General features: G+C 54.6%; 1 protein-coding gene across 1 annotated transcript in view; it reads left to right on the top strand.

Moving 5' to 3' along the window:
• The window catches only part of DNAH2 (dynein axonemal heavy chain 2), a 149,895-nt gene that overhangs the window by 111,871 nt on the left and 24,854 nt on the right, over positions 1–13,170 (top strand). Inside the window, exons 36-43 of the mRNA XM_073547053.1 lie at positions 825–928; positions 1,033–1,222; positions 1,380–1,560; positions 1,701–1,828; positions 1,902–2,054; positions 2,574–2,699; positions 4,233–4,451; positions 4,620–4,737. Of these exons, the coding sequence (XP_073403154.1) occupies positions 825–928; positions 1,033–1,222; positions 1,380–1,560; positions 1,701–1,828; positions 1,902–2,054; positions 2,574–2,699; positions 4,233–4,451; positions 4,620–4,737 (1,219 nt within the window). The remainder of the gene's footprint in view (positions 1–824; positions 929–1,032; positions 1,223–1,379; positions 1,561–1,700; positions 1,829–1,901; positions 2,055–2,573; positions 2,700–4,232; positions 4,452–4,619; positions 4,738–13,170) is intronic.

The following is a 13,170-nucleotide window of genomic DNA, read 5'->3' as shown; positions in this document are numbered from 1 at the left end:
CTTCCTGCTGCAGGGTGATACAGATAGGAGGAGCCATGATCTCTTCCCACTGCAGGGTGATACAGAGAGGAGGAGCTATGATCTCATCCCCCTGCAGGGCGATACAGACAGGAGGAGCTATGATCTCTTCCCCCTGCACGGTGATACAGATAGGAGGAGCTATGAGTCTCCTCCCATTGCAGGGTGATACAGATAGGAGGAGCTATGAGTCTCCTCCCCCTGCAGGGTGATATAAGTAGGAGAAGCTATGAGTCTCCTCTCCCTGCAGGGTGATACAGATAGGAGGAGCTATGATCTCTTCCCCCTGCAGGGTGATACAGATAGGAGGAGCTATGATCTCTTCCCCCTGCAGGGCGATACAGATAGGAGGAGCTATGATCTCTCCCCCCTGCAGGGTGATACAGATAGGAGGAGCTATGATCTCTTCCCCCTGCAGGGCGATACAGACAGGAGGAGCTATGATCTCTTCCCCCTGCACGGTGATACAGATAGGAGGAGCTATGATCTCTTCCCGTTGAAGGGTGATACAGATAGGAGGAGCTATGATCTCTTCCCGTTGAAGGGTGATACAGATAGGAGGAGCTATGATCTCTTCCTGCTGCAGGGTGATACAGATAGGAGGAGCCATGATCTCTTCCCCCTGCAGGGCGATACAGATAGGAGGAGCTATGATCTCTCCCCCCTGCAGGGTGATACAGATAGGAGGAGCTGAGTCTCCCCCCTGCAGGGTGATACAGGTAGGAGGAGCTATGAGTACCTTGCGGGGTTCCATCTGTGGTATTGGGGTGATGGTCAGTGTGGTGTCCTTTGCTCTTTCTTTGCAGGATGTTGATGACTGTCTCATTAGACAGACGAACACTCACTTCCAGTACGGCTATGAATACCTGGGGAACTCGGGTCGGCTGGTGATCACTCCGCTGACTGACAGGTACACACCGCAGTATATATATATACGGGGATCACTCTCCCCTATGTGGGGTAGATGTGATGCCACCGTATACCGCCGCTCCATGACACGTTGATCACCCTCAGGTGTTACATGACTCTCACCACCGCCCTGCACCTCCACCGCGGAGGATCGCCCAAGGGCCCGGCCGGTACCGGGAAGACTGAGACGGTGAAGGACCTGGGGAAGGCGCTGGGGATGTACGTGATTGTGGTGAACTGCTCGGAGGGCCTAGACTATAAATCTATGGGGAGGATGTACTCCGGCCTGGCTCAGGTATCCACCATCGTACACGTCTCCTCCGTTCTATGGAGATCTGTTTTAGTTTCCATCACATCCAGAGCTGCATTGATAATTCTGCAGCAGAATTCTGATTACAGCTCTGGATGCGACCAGTTGATTCACTGATTACCTCGTCTTCGTGTCTCTTCAGACTGGCGCTTGGGGCTGCTTTGACGAATTTAACCGCATCAACGTCGAAGTCCTGTCGGTGGTCGCCCAGCAGATCCTGTCCATCCTGTCCGCCCTGTCCGCCAACCTGACCCGATTCATATTTGAGGGAAGGGAGATCAACTTGGTTTGGTCATGTGGCATCTTTATCACCATGAACCCAGGTATCTGCTCATCCTGAGCTTCTTGGTGCACTAATACAATGCTAGATCCACAGTAAAGAATGACACTTATACAAGAGCTGTGATGGTGGCCACTAGTGATCATCAAATGACAGTACACTCACGTCATTCCTCTCTCACAGGTTATGCCGGCCGCACTGAGCTCCCCGATAACCTCAAGTCCATGTTCAGACCCATTTCCATGGTGGTCCCGGACTCCACGCTGATCGCAGAGATCATCCTGTTTGGAGAGGGCTTTGGTAATTGTAAGGTAATGACAGATGTCACAGCGAGTCGTGTACCCGTCACCAGGGTGGCGGTGACATTTTGGTTTTGTCCGGCAGCTCCTGGCCAAGAAGGTCTACACCCTGTACTCCCTGGCCATGCAGCAGCTCTCCAAACAGGACCACTACGACTTTGGGCTGAGAGCTCTGACCTCACTGCTGCGGTACGCTGGACGGAAACGTAGGGTCCGGCCCGACCTGTCTGATGAGGAGGTGGGTGAAGAGGTAGCAGAGGGTCAGATGAGCACATGTAGCCTCACGTCCACACGTGGCAGGACTTGTCTGATCAGGACATGGGTGAAGAGGTGGCAGAGGGTCAAATGAGCACATGCAGCCTCACGTTCATATGTAGCAGGACTTGTCTGATCAGGAGGTGGGTGAAGAGGAGGCAGAGGGTCAGATGGGCACATACAGCCTCACGTTCACACGTGGCAGGACTTGTCTGATGAGGAGGTGGGTGAAGAGGTGGCAGAGGGTCAGATGGGCACATGCGGCCTCACGTTCATATGTAGCAGGACTTGTCTGATCAGGAGGTGGGTGAAGAGGTGCCAGAGGGTCAGATGGGCACATACAGCCTCACGTTCACACGTGGCAGGACTTGTCTGATGAGGAGGTGGGTGAAGAGGTGGCAGGACTTGTCTGATGAGGAGGTGGGTGAAGAGGTGGCAGAGGGTCAGATGGGCACATACAGCCTCACATTCACAGTGTTCCCTTCTTCATTCTCTCTCTCAGATCCTGCTGATGTCCATGAAGGATATGAACATCGCCAAGCTGACCTCTGTCGACCTTCCCCTGTTTAACGGGATCATGCAGGACTTGTTCCCTGGCATTGACACTCCGCCTGTGGATTACGGAAAGGTGTGTTCAGCGGGTAAAGTCTATTTGGGTTGCCCTCCCAGGGCTGTGGGGTACTCGGTACCGGGCCGGTCTCTCAGAGGGGATTGTCACAGCAGCGGTGACCCGGTCCGTGGCCCTGGGCGCCCATGTAAAAGGGGTTCAGTGATGGGAATAAAGTTTATGAGTGGATGTTTCGTGACGCCACCTGTGGTGTTCGGCAATGAAGATGTTAAGCCGACGCTGCAGACAGATCCTTTGGGACAGATGGTGTGGTGCAGCAGTGATGTTGTAGCCCTCCACAGGCAGGGCTGTAGTCCCAGGGCAGTGAGGATAGGTGTTTAGGAAGAGGGTGCAGTGTTTGGCACAGAGATGTAGCAGTGCTGAAGAGGTTACAGGAAGGAGGCAAGGACACAATAGGTTGCAGTTTCTTTACCTTTACTTGTAAGTGCAGTCCAGTGTCCAGATTACAGATGGCACAGGAGCTGATTAGCCTGGAAGCAACTTAGGAATCTCTCTATCAGATGGGTTGTGTAGTCTCCTTCCTAGCGCTTACTTGAGGTACATGCAGTACTGTGTTACACTGAAGTTCCTCCTTCTCCCCTTTTGGATCTACCTCGTATGGCAGACAGCTGTAGCCTTCTATCTCCTTTGGCTCGCACGTCGCTGTTGTGCCTCCGAGTCCTAGATGGGAATAGAGCATTTACAGCTTCCTATTCCTCTGGTTTCTGTTGCAGGACCGTCAGTATCCATACAACCTTGGAGACCAGGCTCCAGATCATGTGCTCCAGCTGGGAATGAGCCTCAACTCCCTGCTCAATCCCCCAGCTCCTCTCTCCACGTCTACACACTTCGGCCTCCTCACACTAACTGACTAATTTCCCCTCCTGGCCCCCAGAGAGAAGCTCTTCCCCTTAGTATTGGTGCAGAGCTCCCTCTGCTGGCCTGGAGTGGGAAATGTGTTGTATGTAGAGATTAACTGTCAGAGAGACCCTTCATTGCTTCCAAGCCTGACATCACCCTCCCTGGAGGAAGGCAATGCCAGTGTAGCGACCATACTCCTGGGGGCGCCACATATTAATCTGGCATCTGATGATCTGAGCATGAGCCCACCGGGCATTCCCAGCTAGTATTCTCTCAGGGGCTGAAAGCTCCAAATAAGTGACCATCAGAGGACAAGAACTCCTGTGGACAGCAAATGTATGGTTATGCCAGCACTCCTCTCACATCCCAAGCTGTACTCCCGTAGTGCACTGCACTCGTAGGCCCTGCATGGAGGGAGACGTTTCCTATAACTATTATTGCCCACAGTGCACCATGCGGGGCATTCCTGATTGGCAAAGGGCAAAAGAGTGAGCTAGCAGGAAAGCTTTGGGTGTGACTGGAGTATAACCCATACATACTGTATGTAGAGCTCCTCAGCTGCCGGATGATGTCACCCAGCACTGGTTTGTAATATAGCAGTACTGGTGGGGGGCTGCGGTGGGCACCTTACTGCCGTGCAGCTGGCGGGTGTTGTGCTGCTCTTGTAATTAGTGAATCTTCGTTTGCCCTCAGCTCCGGGAACAGATTGAACACGAACTCCGACTCTCCGGCCTGCAAGTTACGCCGTTCACCGTCACCAAAGTCATCCAGCTTTACGAAACCAAGACCTCGCGCCACTCCTGCATGATCGTGGGGAGGACATACAGCGGGAAGACCACCACGTGGCGCTGCCTTCAGGCAGCTGTGTCTGCGCTGCACCGCAATGGGGACGCGAACTACAACCTTGTGCGGGTGAGAAAATAGGGGGGGGTCCTCTTTACCTTATTGCCCCCCCAGAAGGAGCAGGGTGACCTGATGGGGGGGCTAACGTTCCCCGGCCTTCCACACAGTCATCTGTCCGTGTCACTGTTATATAAATCTGCTGCCACATGTCACAGTGCAATTGTCTCCCATGCACAGGATTTCCCCCTGAATCCCAAAGCCGTGTCTCTGGGGGAGCTGTATGGGGAATACGATCTGACAACCAACGAGTGGACAGACGGCATTCTCTCCAGTCTGATGAGGACAGCGTGCGCAGGTGCCATGTCATATACATTGCACATGTATAGAGGGATGATATGGCCACTGCCAGTAATAACTAAGTGGTGGTCGTACAGTAAGAGGAGTGTGTGAGCGGGGGCCATACTATACGAGGTGTGTGTGAGCAGGGGCAGTACAGTATGAGGAGTGTGTGAGCGGGGGCAGTACAGTATGAGGAGTGTGTGACCGGTGGCAGTACAATATGAGGAGTGTGTGAGCGGGGGCAGTACAGTATGAGGAGTATGTGACCGGTGGCAGTACAGTATGAGGAGTGTGTGAGCGGGGATACTACAGTATGAGGAGTGTGTGACCGGTGGCAGTACAGTATGAGGAGTGTGTGACCGGTGGCAGTACAGTATGAGGTGTGTGTGAGCGGGGATACTACAGTATGAGGAGTGTGTGACCGGTGGCAGTACAGTATGAGGAGTGTGTGACCGGTGGCAGTACAGTATGAGGTGTGTGTGACTGGGGGCAGTACAGTATGAGGAGTGTGTGACCGGTGGCAGTACAGTATGAGGAGTGTGTGAGCGGGGATACTACAGTATGAGGAGTGTGTGACCGGTGGCAGTACAGTATGAGGAGTGTGTGACCGGTGGCAGTACAGTATGAGGAGTGTGTGACTGGGGGCAGTACAGTATGAGGTGTGTGTGAGCGGGGGCAGTACAGTATGAGGAGTGTGTGACCGGTGGCAGTACAATATGAGGAGTGTGTGAGCGGGGGCAGTACAGTATGAGGAGTGTGTGACCGGTGGCAGTACAATATGAGGAGTGTGTGAGCGGGGGCAGTACAGTATGAGGAGTGTGTGACCGGTGGCAGTACAATATGAGGAGTGTGTGACCGGTGGCAGTACAGTATGAGGAGTGTGTGACCGGTGGCAGTACAATATGAGGAGTGTGTGACCGGTGGCAGTACAATATGAGGAGTGTGTGAGCGGGGGCAGTACAGTATGAGGAGTGTGTGACCGGTGGCAGTACAATATGAGGAGTGTGTGAGCGGGGGCAGTACAGTATGAGGAGTATGTGACCGGTGGCAGTACAGTATGAGGAGTGTGTGAGTGGGGGCACTGCAGTATGAGGTGTGTGTGAGCGGGGGCAGTACAGTATGAGGTGTGTGTGAGCGGGGGCAGTACAGTATGAGGTGTGTGTGAGCGGGGGCCGTACAGTATGAGGAGTGTGTGAGCGGGGTCAGTACAGTATGAGGAGTATGTGACCGGTGGCATTACAGTATGAGGAGTGTGTGAACGGTGGCAGTACAGTATGAGGAGTGTGTGACCGGGGGCAGTACAGTATGAGGAGTGTGTGAGCGGGGGCAGTACAGTATGAGGTGTGTGTGAGCGGGGGCAGTACAGTATGAGCAGTGTGTGAGCTGGGGCAGTACAGTATGAGGAGTGTGTGACCGGTGGCACTACAGTATGAGGAGTGTGTGAGTGGGGGCAGTGCAGTATGAGGAGTATGTGACCGGTGGCAGTAGAGTATGAGGAGTGTGTGACCGGTGGCAGTACAGTATGAGGAGTGTGTGACCGGGGGCAGTACAGTATGAGGAGTATGTGACCGGTGGCAGTACAGTATGAGGAGTGTGTGAACGGCGGCAGTACAGTATGAGGAGTGTGTGACCGGGGGCAGTACAGTATGAGGAGTGTGTGACTGGTGGCAGTACAGTATGAGGAGTGTGTGAGCGGGGGCAGTACAGTATGAGGAGTGTGTGACCGGGGGCAGTACAGTATGAGGAGTGTGTGACCGGTGGCACTACAGTATGAGGAGTGTGTGAGTGGGGGCAGTGCAGTATGAGGAGTATGTGACCGGTGGCAGTAGAGTATGAGGAGTGTGTGACCGGTGGCAGTACAGTATGAGGTGTGTGTGACCGGGGGCAGTACAGTATGAGGAGTGTGTGACCGGGGGCAGTACAGTATGAGGAGTATGTGACCGGTGGCAGTACAGTATGAGGCGTGTGTGACCGGGGGCAGTACAGTATGAGGAGTGTGTGAACGGTGGCAGTACAGTATGAGGAGTGTGTGACCGGGGGCAGTACAGTATGAGGAGTGTGTGACTGGTGGCAGTACAGTATGAGGAGTGCGTGAGCGGGGGCAGTACAGTATGAGGAGTGTGTGACCGGTGGCAGTACAGTATGAGGCGTGTGTGACCGGGGGCAGTACAGTATGAGGAGTGTGTGAACGGTGGCAGTACAGTATGAGGAGTGCGTGACCGGGGGCAGTACAGTATGAGGAGTGTGTGACTGGTGGCAGTACAGTATGAGGAGTGCGTGAGCGGGGGCAGTACAGTATGAGGAGTGTGTGAGCTGGGGCAGTACAGTATGAGGAGTGTGTGACCGGTGGCACTACAGTATGAGGAGTGTGTGAGTGGGGGCAGTGCAGTATGAGGAGTATGTGACCGGTGGCAGTAGAGTATGAGGAGTGTGTGACCGGTGGCAGTACAGTATGAGGCGTGTGTGACCGGGGGCAGTACAGTATGAGGAGTGTGTGACCGGGGGCAGTACAGTATGAGGAGTGTGTGAGCGGGGGCAGTACAGTATGAGGTGTGTGTGAGCGGGGGCAGTACAGTATGAGGAGTGTGTGAGCTGGGGCAGTACAGTATGAGGAGTGTGTGACCGGTGGCACTACAGCATGAGGAGTGTGTGAGTGGGGGCAGTGCAGTATGAGGAGTATGTGACCGGTGGCAGTATAGTATGAGGCGTGTGTGACCGGTGGCAGTACAGTATGAGGCGTGTGTGACCGGGGGCAGTACAGTATGAGGAGTGTGTGACTGGTGTCAGTACAGTATGAGGAGTGTGTGAACGGGGGCAGTACAGTATGAGGAGTGTGTGAGCGGGGGCAGTACAGTATGAGGAGTGTGTGACCGGGGGCAGTACAGTATGAGGAGTGTGTGACCGGGGGCAGTACAGTATGAGGAGTGTGTGACCGGTAGCAGTACAGTATGAGGAGTGTGTGAGCGGGGGCAGTACAGTATGAGGAGTGTGTGACCGGTGTCAGTACAGTATGAGGAGTGTGTGACCGGTGTCAGTACAGTATGAGGAGTGTGTGAACGGTGTCAGTACAGTATGAGGAGTGTGTGACCGGTGGTAGTTCAGTATGAGGAGTGTGTGACCGGTGGCAGTACAGTATGAGGAGTGTGTGACCGGTGGCAGTACAGTATGAGGAGTGTGTGACCGGCGGCAGTTCAGTATGAGGAGTGTGTGACCGGTGGCAGTACAGTATGAGTGTGTGACCGGTGGCAGTACAATATGAGGAGTGTGTGACCGGTGGCAGTACAGTATGAGGAGTGTGTGACCGGTGGCAGTACAATATGAGGAGTGTGTGACCGGTGGCAGTACAATATGAGGAGTGTGTGAGCGGGGGCAGTACAGTATGAGGAGTGTGTGACCGGTGGCAGTACAATATGAGGAGCGTGTGAGCGGGGGCAGTACAGTATGAGGAGTATGTGACCGGTGGCAGTACAGTATGAGGAGTGTGTGAGTGGGGGCACTGCAGTATGAGGAGTGTGTGAGCGGGGGCAGTACAGTATGAGGTGTGTGTGAGCGGGGGCAGCACAGTATGAGGTGTGTGTGAGCGGGGGCCGTACAGTATGAGGAGTGTGTGAGCGGGGTCGGTACAGTATGAGGAGTATGTGACCGGTGGCATTACAGTATGAGGCGTGTGTGACCGGTGGCAGTACAGTATGAGGCGTGTGTGACCGGGGGCAGTACAGTATGAGGAGTGTGTGACTGGTGTCAGTACAGTATGAGGAGTGTGTGACCGGGGGCAGTACAGTATGAGGAGTGTGTGAGCGGGGGCAGTACAGTATGAGGAGTGTGTGACCGGGGGCTGTACAGTATGAGGCGTGTGTGACCGGGGGCAGTACAGTATGAGGAGTGTGTGACTGGTGTCAGTACAGTATGAGGAGTGTGTGACCGGGGGCAGTACAGTATGAGGAGTGTGTGACCGGGGGCAGTACAGTATGAGGAGTGTGTGACCGGGGGCAGTACAGTATGAGGAGTGTGTGACCGGTAGCAGTACAGTATGAGGAGTGTGTGAGCGGGGGCAGTACAGTATGAGGAGTGTGTGACCGGTGTCAGTACAGTATGAGGAGTGTGTGACCGGTGTCAGTACAGTATGAGGAGTGTGTGAACGGTGTCAGTACAGTATGAGGAGTGTGTGACCGGTGGTAGTTCAGTATGAGGAGTGTGTGACCGGTGGCAGTACAGTATGAGGAGTGTGTGACCGGTGGCAGTACAGTATGAGGAGTGTGTGACCGGCGGCAGTTCAGTATGAGGAGTGTGTGACCGGTGGCAGTACAGTATGAGTGTGTGACCGGTGGCAGTACAATATGAGGAGTGTGTGACCGGTGGCAGTACAGTATGAGGAGTGTGTGACCGGTGGCAGTACAATATGAGGAGTGTGTGACCGGTGGCAGTACAATATGAGGAGTGTGTGAGCGGGGGCAGTACAGTATGAGGAGTGTGTGACCGGTGGCAGTACAATATGAGGAGTGTGTGAGCGGGGGCAGTACAGTATGAGGAGTATGTGACCGGTGGCAGTACAGTATGAGGAGTGTGTGAGTGGGGGCACTGCAGTATGAGGAGTGTGTGAGCGGGGGCAGTACAGTATGAGGTGTGTGTGAGCGGGGGCAGCACAGTATGAGGTGTGTGTGAGCGGGGGCCGTACAGTATGAGGAGTGTGTGAGCGGGGTTAGTACAGTATGAGGAGTATGTGACCGGTGGCATTACAGTATGAGGAGTGTGTGAACGGTGGCAGTACAGTATGAGGAGTGTGTGACCGGGGGCAGTACAGTATGAGGAGTGTGTGACTGGTGGCAGTACAGTATGAGGAGTGTGTGAGCGGGGGCAGTACAGTATGAGGTGTGTGTGAGCGGGGGCAGTACAGTATGAGGAGTGTGTGAGCTGGGGCAGTACAGTATGAGGAGTGTGTGACCGGTGGCACTACAGTATGAGGAGTGTGTGAGTGGGGGCAGTGCAGTATGAGGAGTATGTGACCGGTGGCAGTAGAGTATGAGGAGTGTGTGACCGGTGGCAGTACAGTATGAGGAGTGTGTGACCGGGGGAAGTACAGTATGAGGAGTATGTGACCGGTGGCAGTACAGTATGAGGAGTGTGTGAACGGTGGCAGTACAGTATGAGGAGTGTGTGACCGGGGGCAGTACAGTATGAGGAGTGTGTGACTGGTGGCAGTACAGTATGAGGAGTGTGTGAGCGGGGGCAGTACAGTATGAGGAGTGTGTGAGCTGAGGCAGTACAGTATGAGGAGTGTGTGACCGGTGGCACTACAATATGAGGAGTGTGTGAGTGGGGGCAGTGCAGTATGAGGAGTATGTGACCGGTGGCAGTAGAGTATGAGGAGTGTGTGACCGGTGGCAGTACAGTATGAGGCGTGTGTGACCGGGGGCAGTACAGTATGAGGAGTGTGTGACCGGGGGCAGTACAGTATGAGGAGTATGTGACCGGTGGCAGTACAGTATGAGGAGTGTGTGAACGGTGGCAGTACAGTATGAGGAGTGTGTGACCGGGGGCAGTACAGTATGAGGAGTGTGTGACCGGTGGCACTACAGTATGAGGAGTGTGTGAGTGGGGGCAGTGCAGTATGAGGAGTATGTGACCGGTGGCAGTAGAGTATGAGGAGTGTGTGACCGGTGGCAGTACAGTATGAGGCGTGTGTGACCGGGGGCAGTACAGTATGAGGAGTGTGTGAACGGTGGCAGTACAGTATGAGGAGTGTGTGACCGGGGGCAGTACAGTATGAGGAGTGTGTGACTGGTGGCAGTACAGTATGAGGAGTGTGTGAGCGGGGGCAGTACAGTATGAGGAGTGTGTGAGCTGGGGCAGTACAGTATGAGGAGTGTGTGACCGGTGGCACTACAGTATGAGGAGTGTGTGAGTGGGGGCAGTGCAGTATGAGGAGTATGTGACCGGTGGCAGTAGAGTATGAGGAGTGTGTGACCGGTGGCAGTACAGTATGAGGTGTGTGTGACCGGGGGCAGTACAGTATGAGGAGTGTGTGACCGGGGGCAGTACAGTATGAGGAGTATGTGACCGGTGGCAGTACAGTATGAGGAGTGTGTGAACGGTGGCAGTACAGTATGAGGAGTGTGTGACCGGGGGCAGTACAGTATGAGGAGTGTGTGACCGGTGGCACTACAGTATGAGGAGTGTGTGAGTGGGGGCAGTGCAGTATGAGGAGTATGTGACCGGTGGCAGTAGAGTATGAGGAGTGTGTGACCGGTGGCAGTACAGTATGAGGCGTGTGTGACCGGGGGCAGTACAGTATGAGGAGTGTGTGAACGGTGGCAGTACAGTATGAGGAGTGTGTGACCGGGGGCAGTACAGTATGAGGAGTGTGTGACTGGTGGCAGTACAGTATGAGGAGTGCGTGAGCGGGGGCAGTACAGTATGAGGAGTGTGTGAGCTGGGGCAGTACAGTATGAGGAGTGTGTGACCAGTGGCACTACAGTATGAGGAGTGTGTGAGTGGGGGCAGTGCAGTATGAGGAGTATGTGACCGGTGGCAGTAGAGTATGAGGAGTGTGTGACCGGTGGCAGTACAGTATGAGGCGTGTGTGACCGGGGGCAGTACAGTATGAGGAGTGTGTGACCGGGGGCAGTACAGTATGAGTAGTATGTGACCGGTGGCAGTACAGTATGAGGAGTGTGTGAACGGTGGCAGTACAGTATGAGGAGTGTGTGACCGGGGGCAGTACAGTATGAGGAGTGTGTGACTGGTGGCAGTACAGTATGAGGAGTGTGTGAGCGGGGGCAGTACAGTATGAGGTGTGTGTGAGCGGGGGCAGTACAGTATGAGGAGTGTGTGAGCTGGGGCAGTACAGTATGAGGAGTGTGTGACCGGTGGCACTACAGCATGAGGAGTGTGTGAGTGGGGGCAGTGCAGTATGAGGAGTATGTGACCGGTGGCAGTATAGTATGAGGCGTGTGTGACCGGTGGCAGTACAGTATGAGGCGTGTGTGACCGGGGGCAGTACAGTATGAGGAGTGTGTGACTGGTGTCAGTACAGTATGAGGAGTGTGTGACCGGGGGCAGTACAGTATGAGGAGTGTGTGACCGGGGGCAGTACAGTATGAGGAGTGTGTGAGCGGGGGCAGTACAGTATGAGGAGTGTGTGACCGGGGGCAGTACAGTATGAGGAGTGTGTGACCGGTAGCAGTACAGTATGAGGAGTGTGTGAGCGGGGGCAGTACAGTATGAGGAGTGTGTGACCGGTGTCAGTACAGTATGAGGAGTGTGTGACCGGTGTCAGTACAGTATGAGGAGTGTGTGAACGGTGTCAGTACAGTATGAGGAGTGTGTGACCGGTGGTAGTTCAGTATGAGGAGTGTGTGACCGGTGGCAGTACAGTATGAGGAGTGTGTGACCGGTGGCAGTACAGTATGAGGAGTGTGTGACCGGCGGCAGTTCAGTATGAGGAGTGTGTGACCGGTGGCAGTACAGTATGAGTGTGTGACCGGTGGCAGTACAGTGTGAGGAGTGTGTGACCGGCGGCAGTTCAGTATGAGGAGTGTGTGACCGGCAGCAGTACAATATGAGGAGTGTGTGACCGGTGGCAGTACAGTGTGAGGAGTGTGTGACCGGTGGCAGTTCAGTATGAGGAGTGTGTGAGTGGGGGCAGTACAGTATGAGGAGTGTGTGAGTGGGGGCAGTACAGTATGAGGAGTGTGTGACCGGTGGCAGTACAGTGTGAGGAGTGTGTGACCGGTGGCAGTACAGTATGAGTGAGTGGGGGGCAGTACAGTATGAGGAGTGTGTGACCGGTGGCAGTACAGTATGAGTGTGTGAGTGGGGGGCAGTACAGTATGAGGAGTGTGTGACCGGTGGCAGTACAGTATGAGGAGTGTGTGAGCGGGGGCAGTACAGTATGAGGAGTGTGTGACCGGAGGCAGTACAGTATGAGGAGTGTGTGAGCGGGGGCAGTACAGTATGAGGAGTGTGTGACCGGTGGCAGTACAGTATGAGGAGTGTGTGAGCGGGGACAGTACAGTATGAGGAGTGTGTGACCGGGGGCAGTACAGTATGAGGAGTGTGTGAGTGGGGGCAGTACAGTATGAGGAGTGTGTGACCGGTGGCAGTACAGTATGAGGAGTGTGTGACCGGTGGCAGTACAGTATGAGTGAGTGGGGGGCAGTACAGTATGAGGAGTGTGTGACCGGTGGCAGTACAGTATGAGGAGTGTGTGAGTGGGGGCAGTACAGTATGAGGAGTGTGTGACCGGTGGCAGTACAGTATGAGGAGTGTGTGAGCGGGGGCAGTACAGTATGAGGAGTGTGTGACCGGGGGCAATACAGTATGAGTGCGTGAGTGGGTGGCAGTACAGTATGAGGAGTGTGTGAGTGGGGGCAGTACAGTATGAGGAGTGTGTGACTGGTGGCAGTACAGTATGAGGTGTGTGTGAGTAGGGGCCATAGTATACGAGGAG

The sequence above is a fragment of the Dendrobates tinctorius genome, unplaced genomic scaffold, assembly GCF_039654945.1.
Source record: "Dendrobates tinctorius isolate UK_male_01 unplaced genomic scaffold, ASM3965494v1 ptg000151l, whole genome shotgun sequence".
In the NCBI taxonomy this organism is placed as follows: domain Eukaryota; kingdom Metazoa; phylum Chordata; class Amphibia; order Anura; family Dendrobatidae; genus Dendrobates; species Dendrobates tinctorius.
Note: the sequence above shows the minus strand (reverse complement) of the source record. Positions and strands in the feature narration are given on the sequence as shown.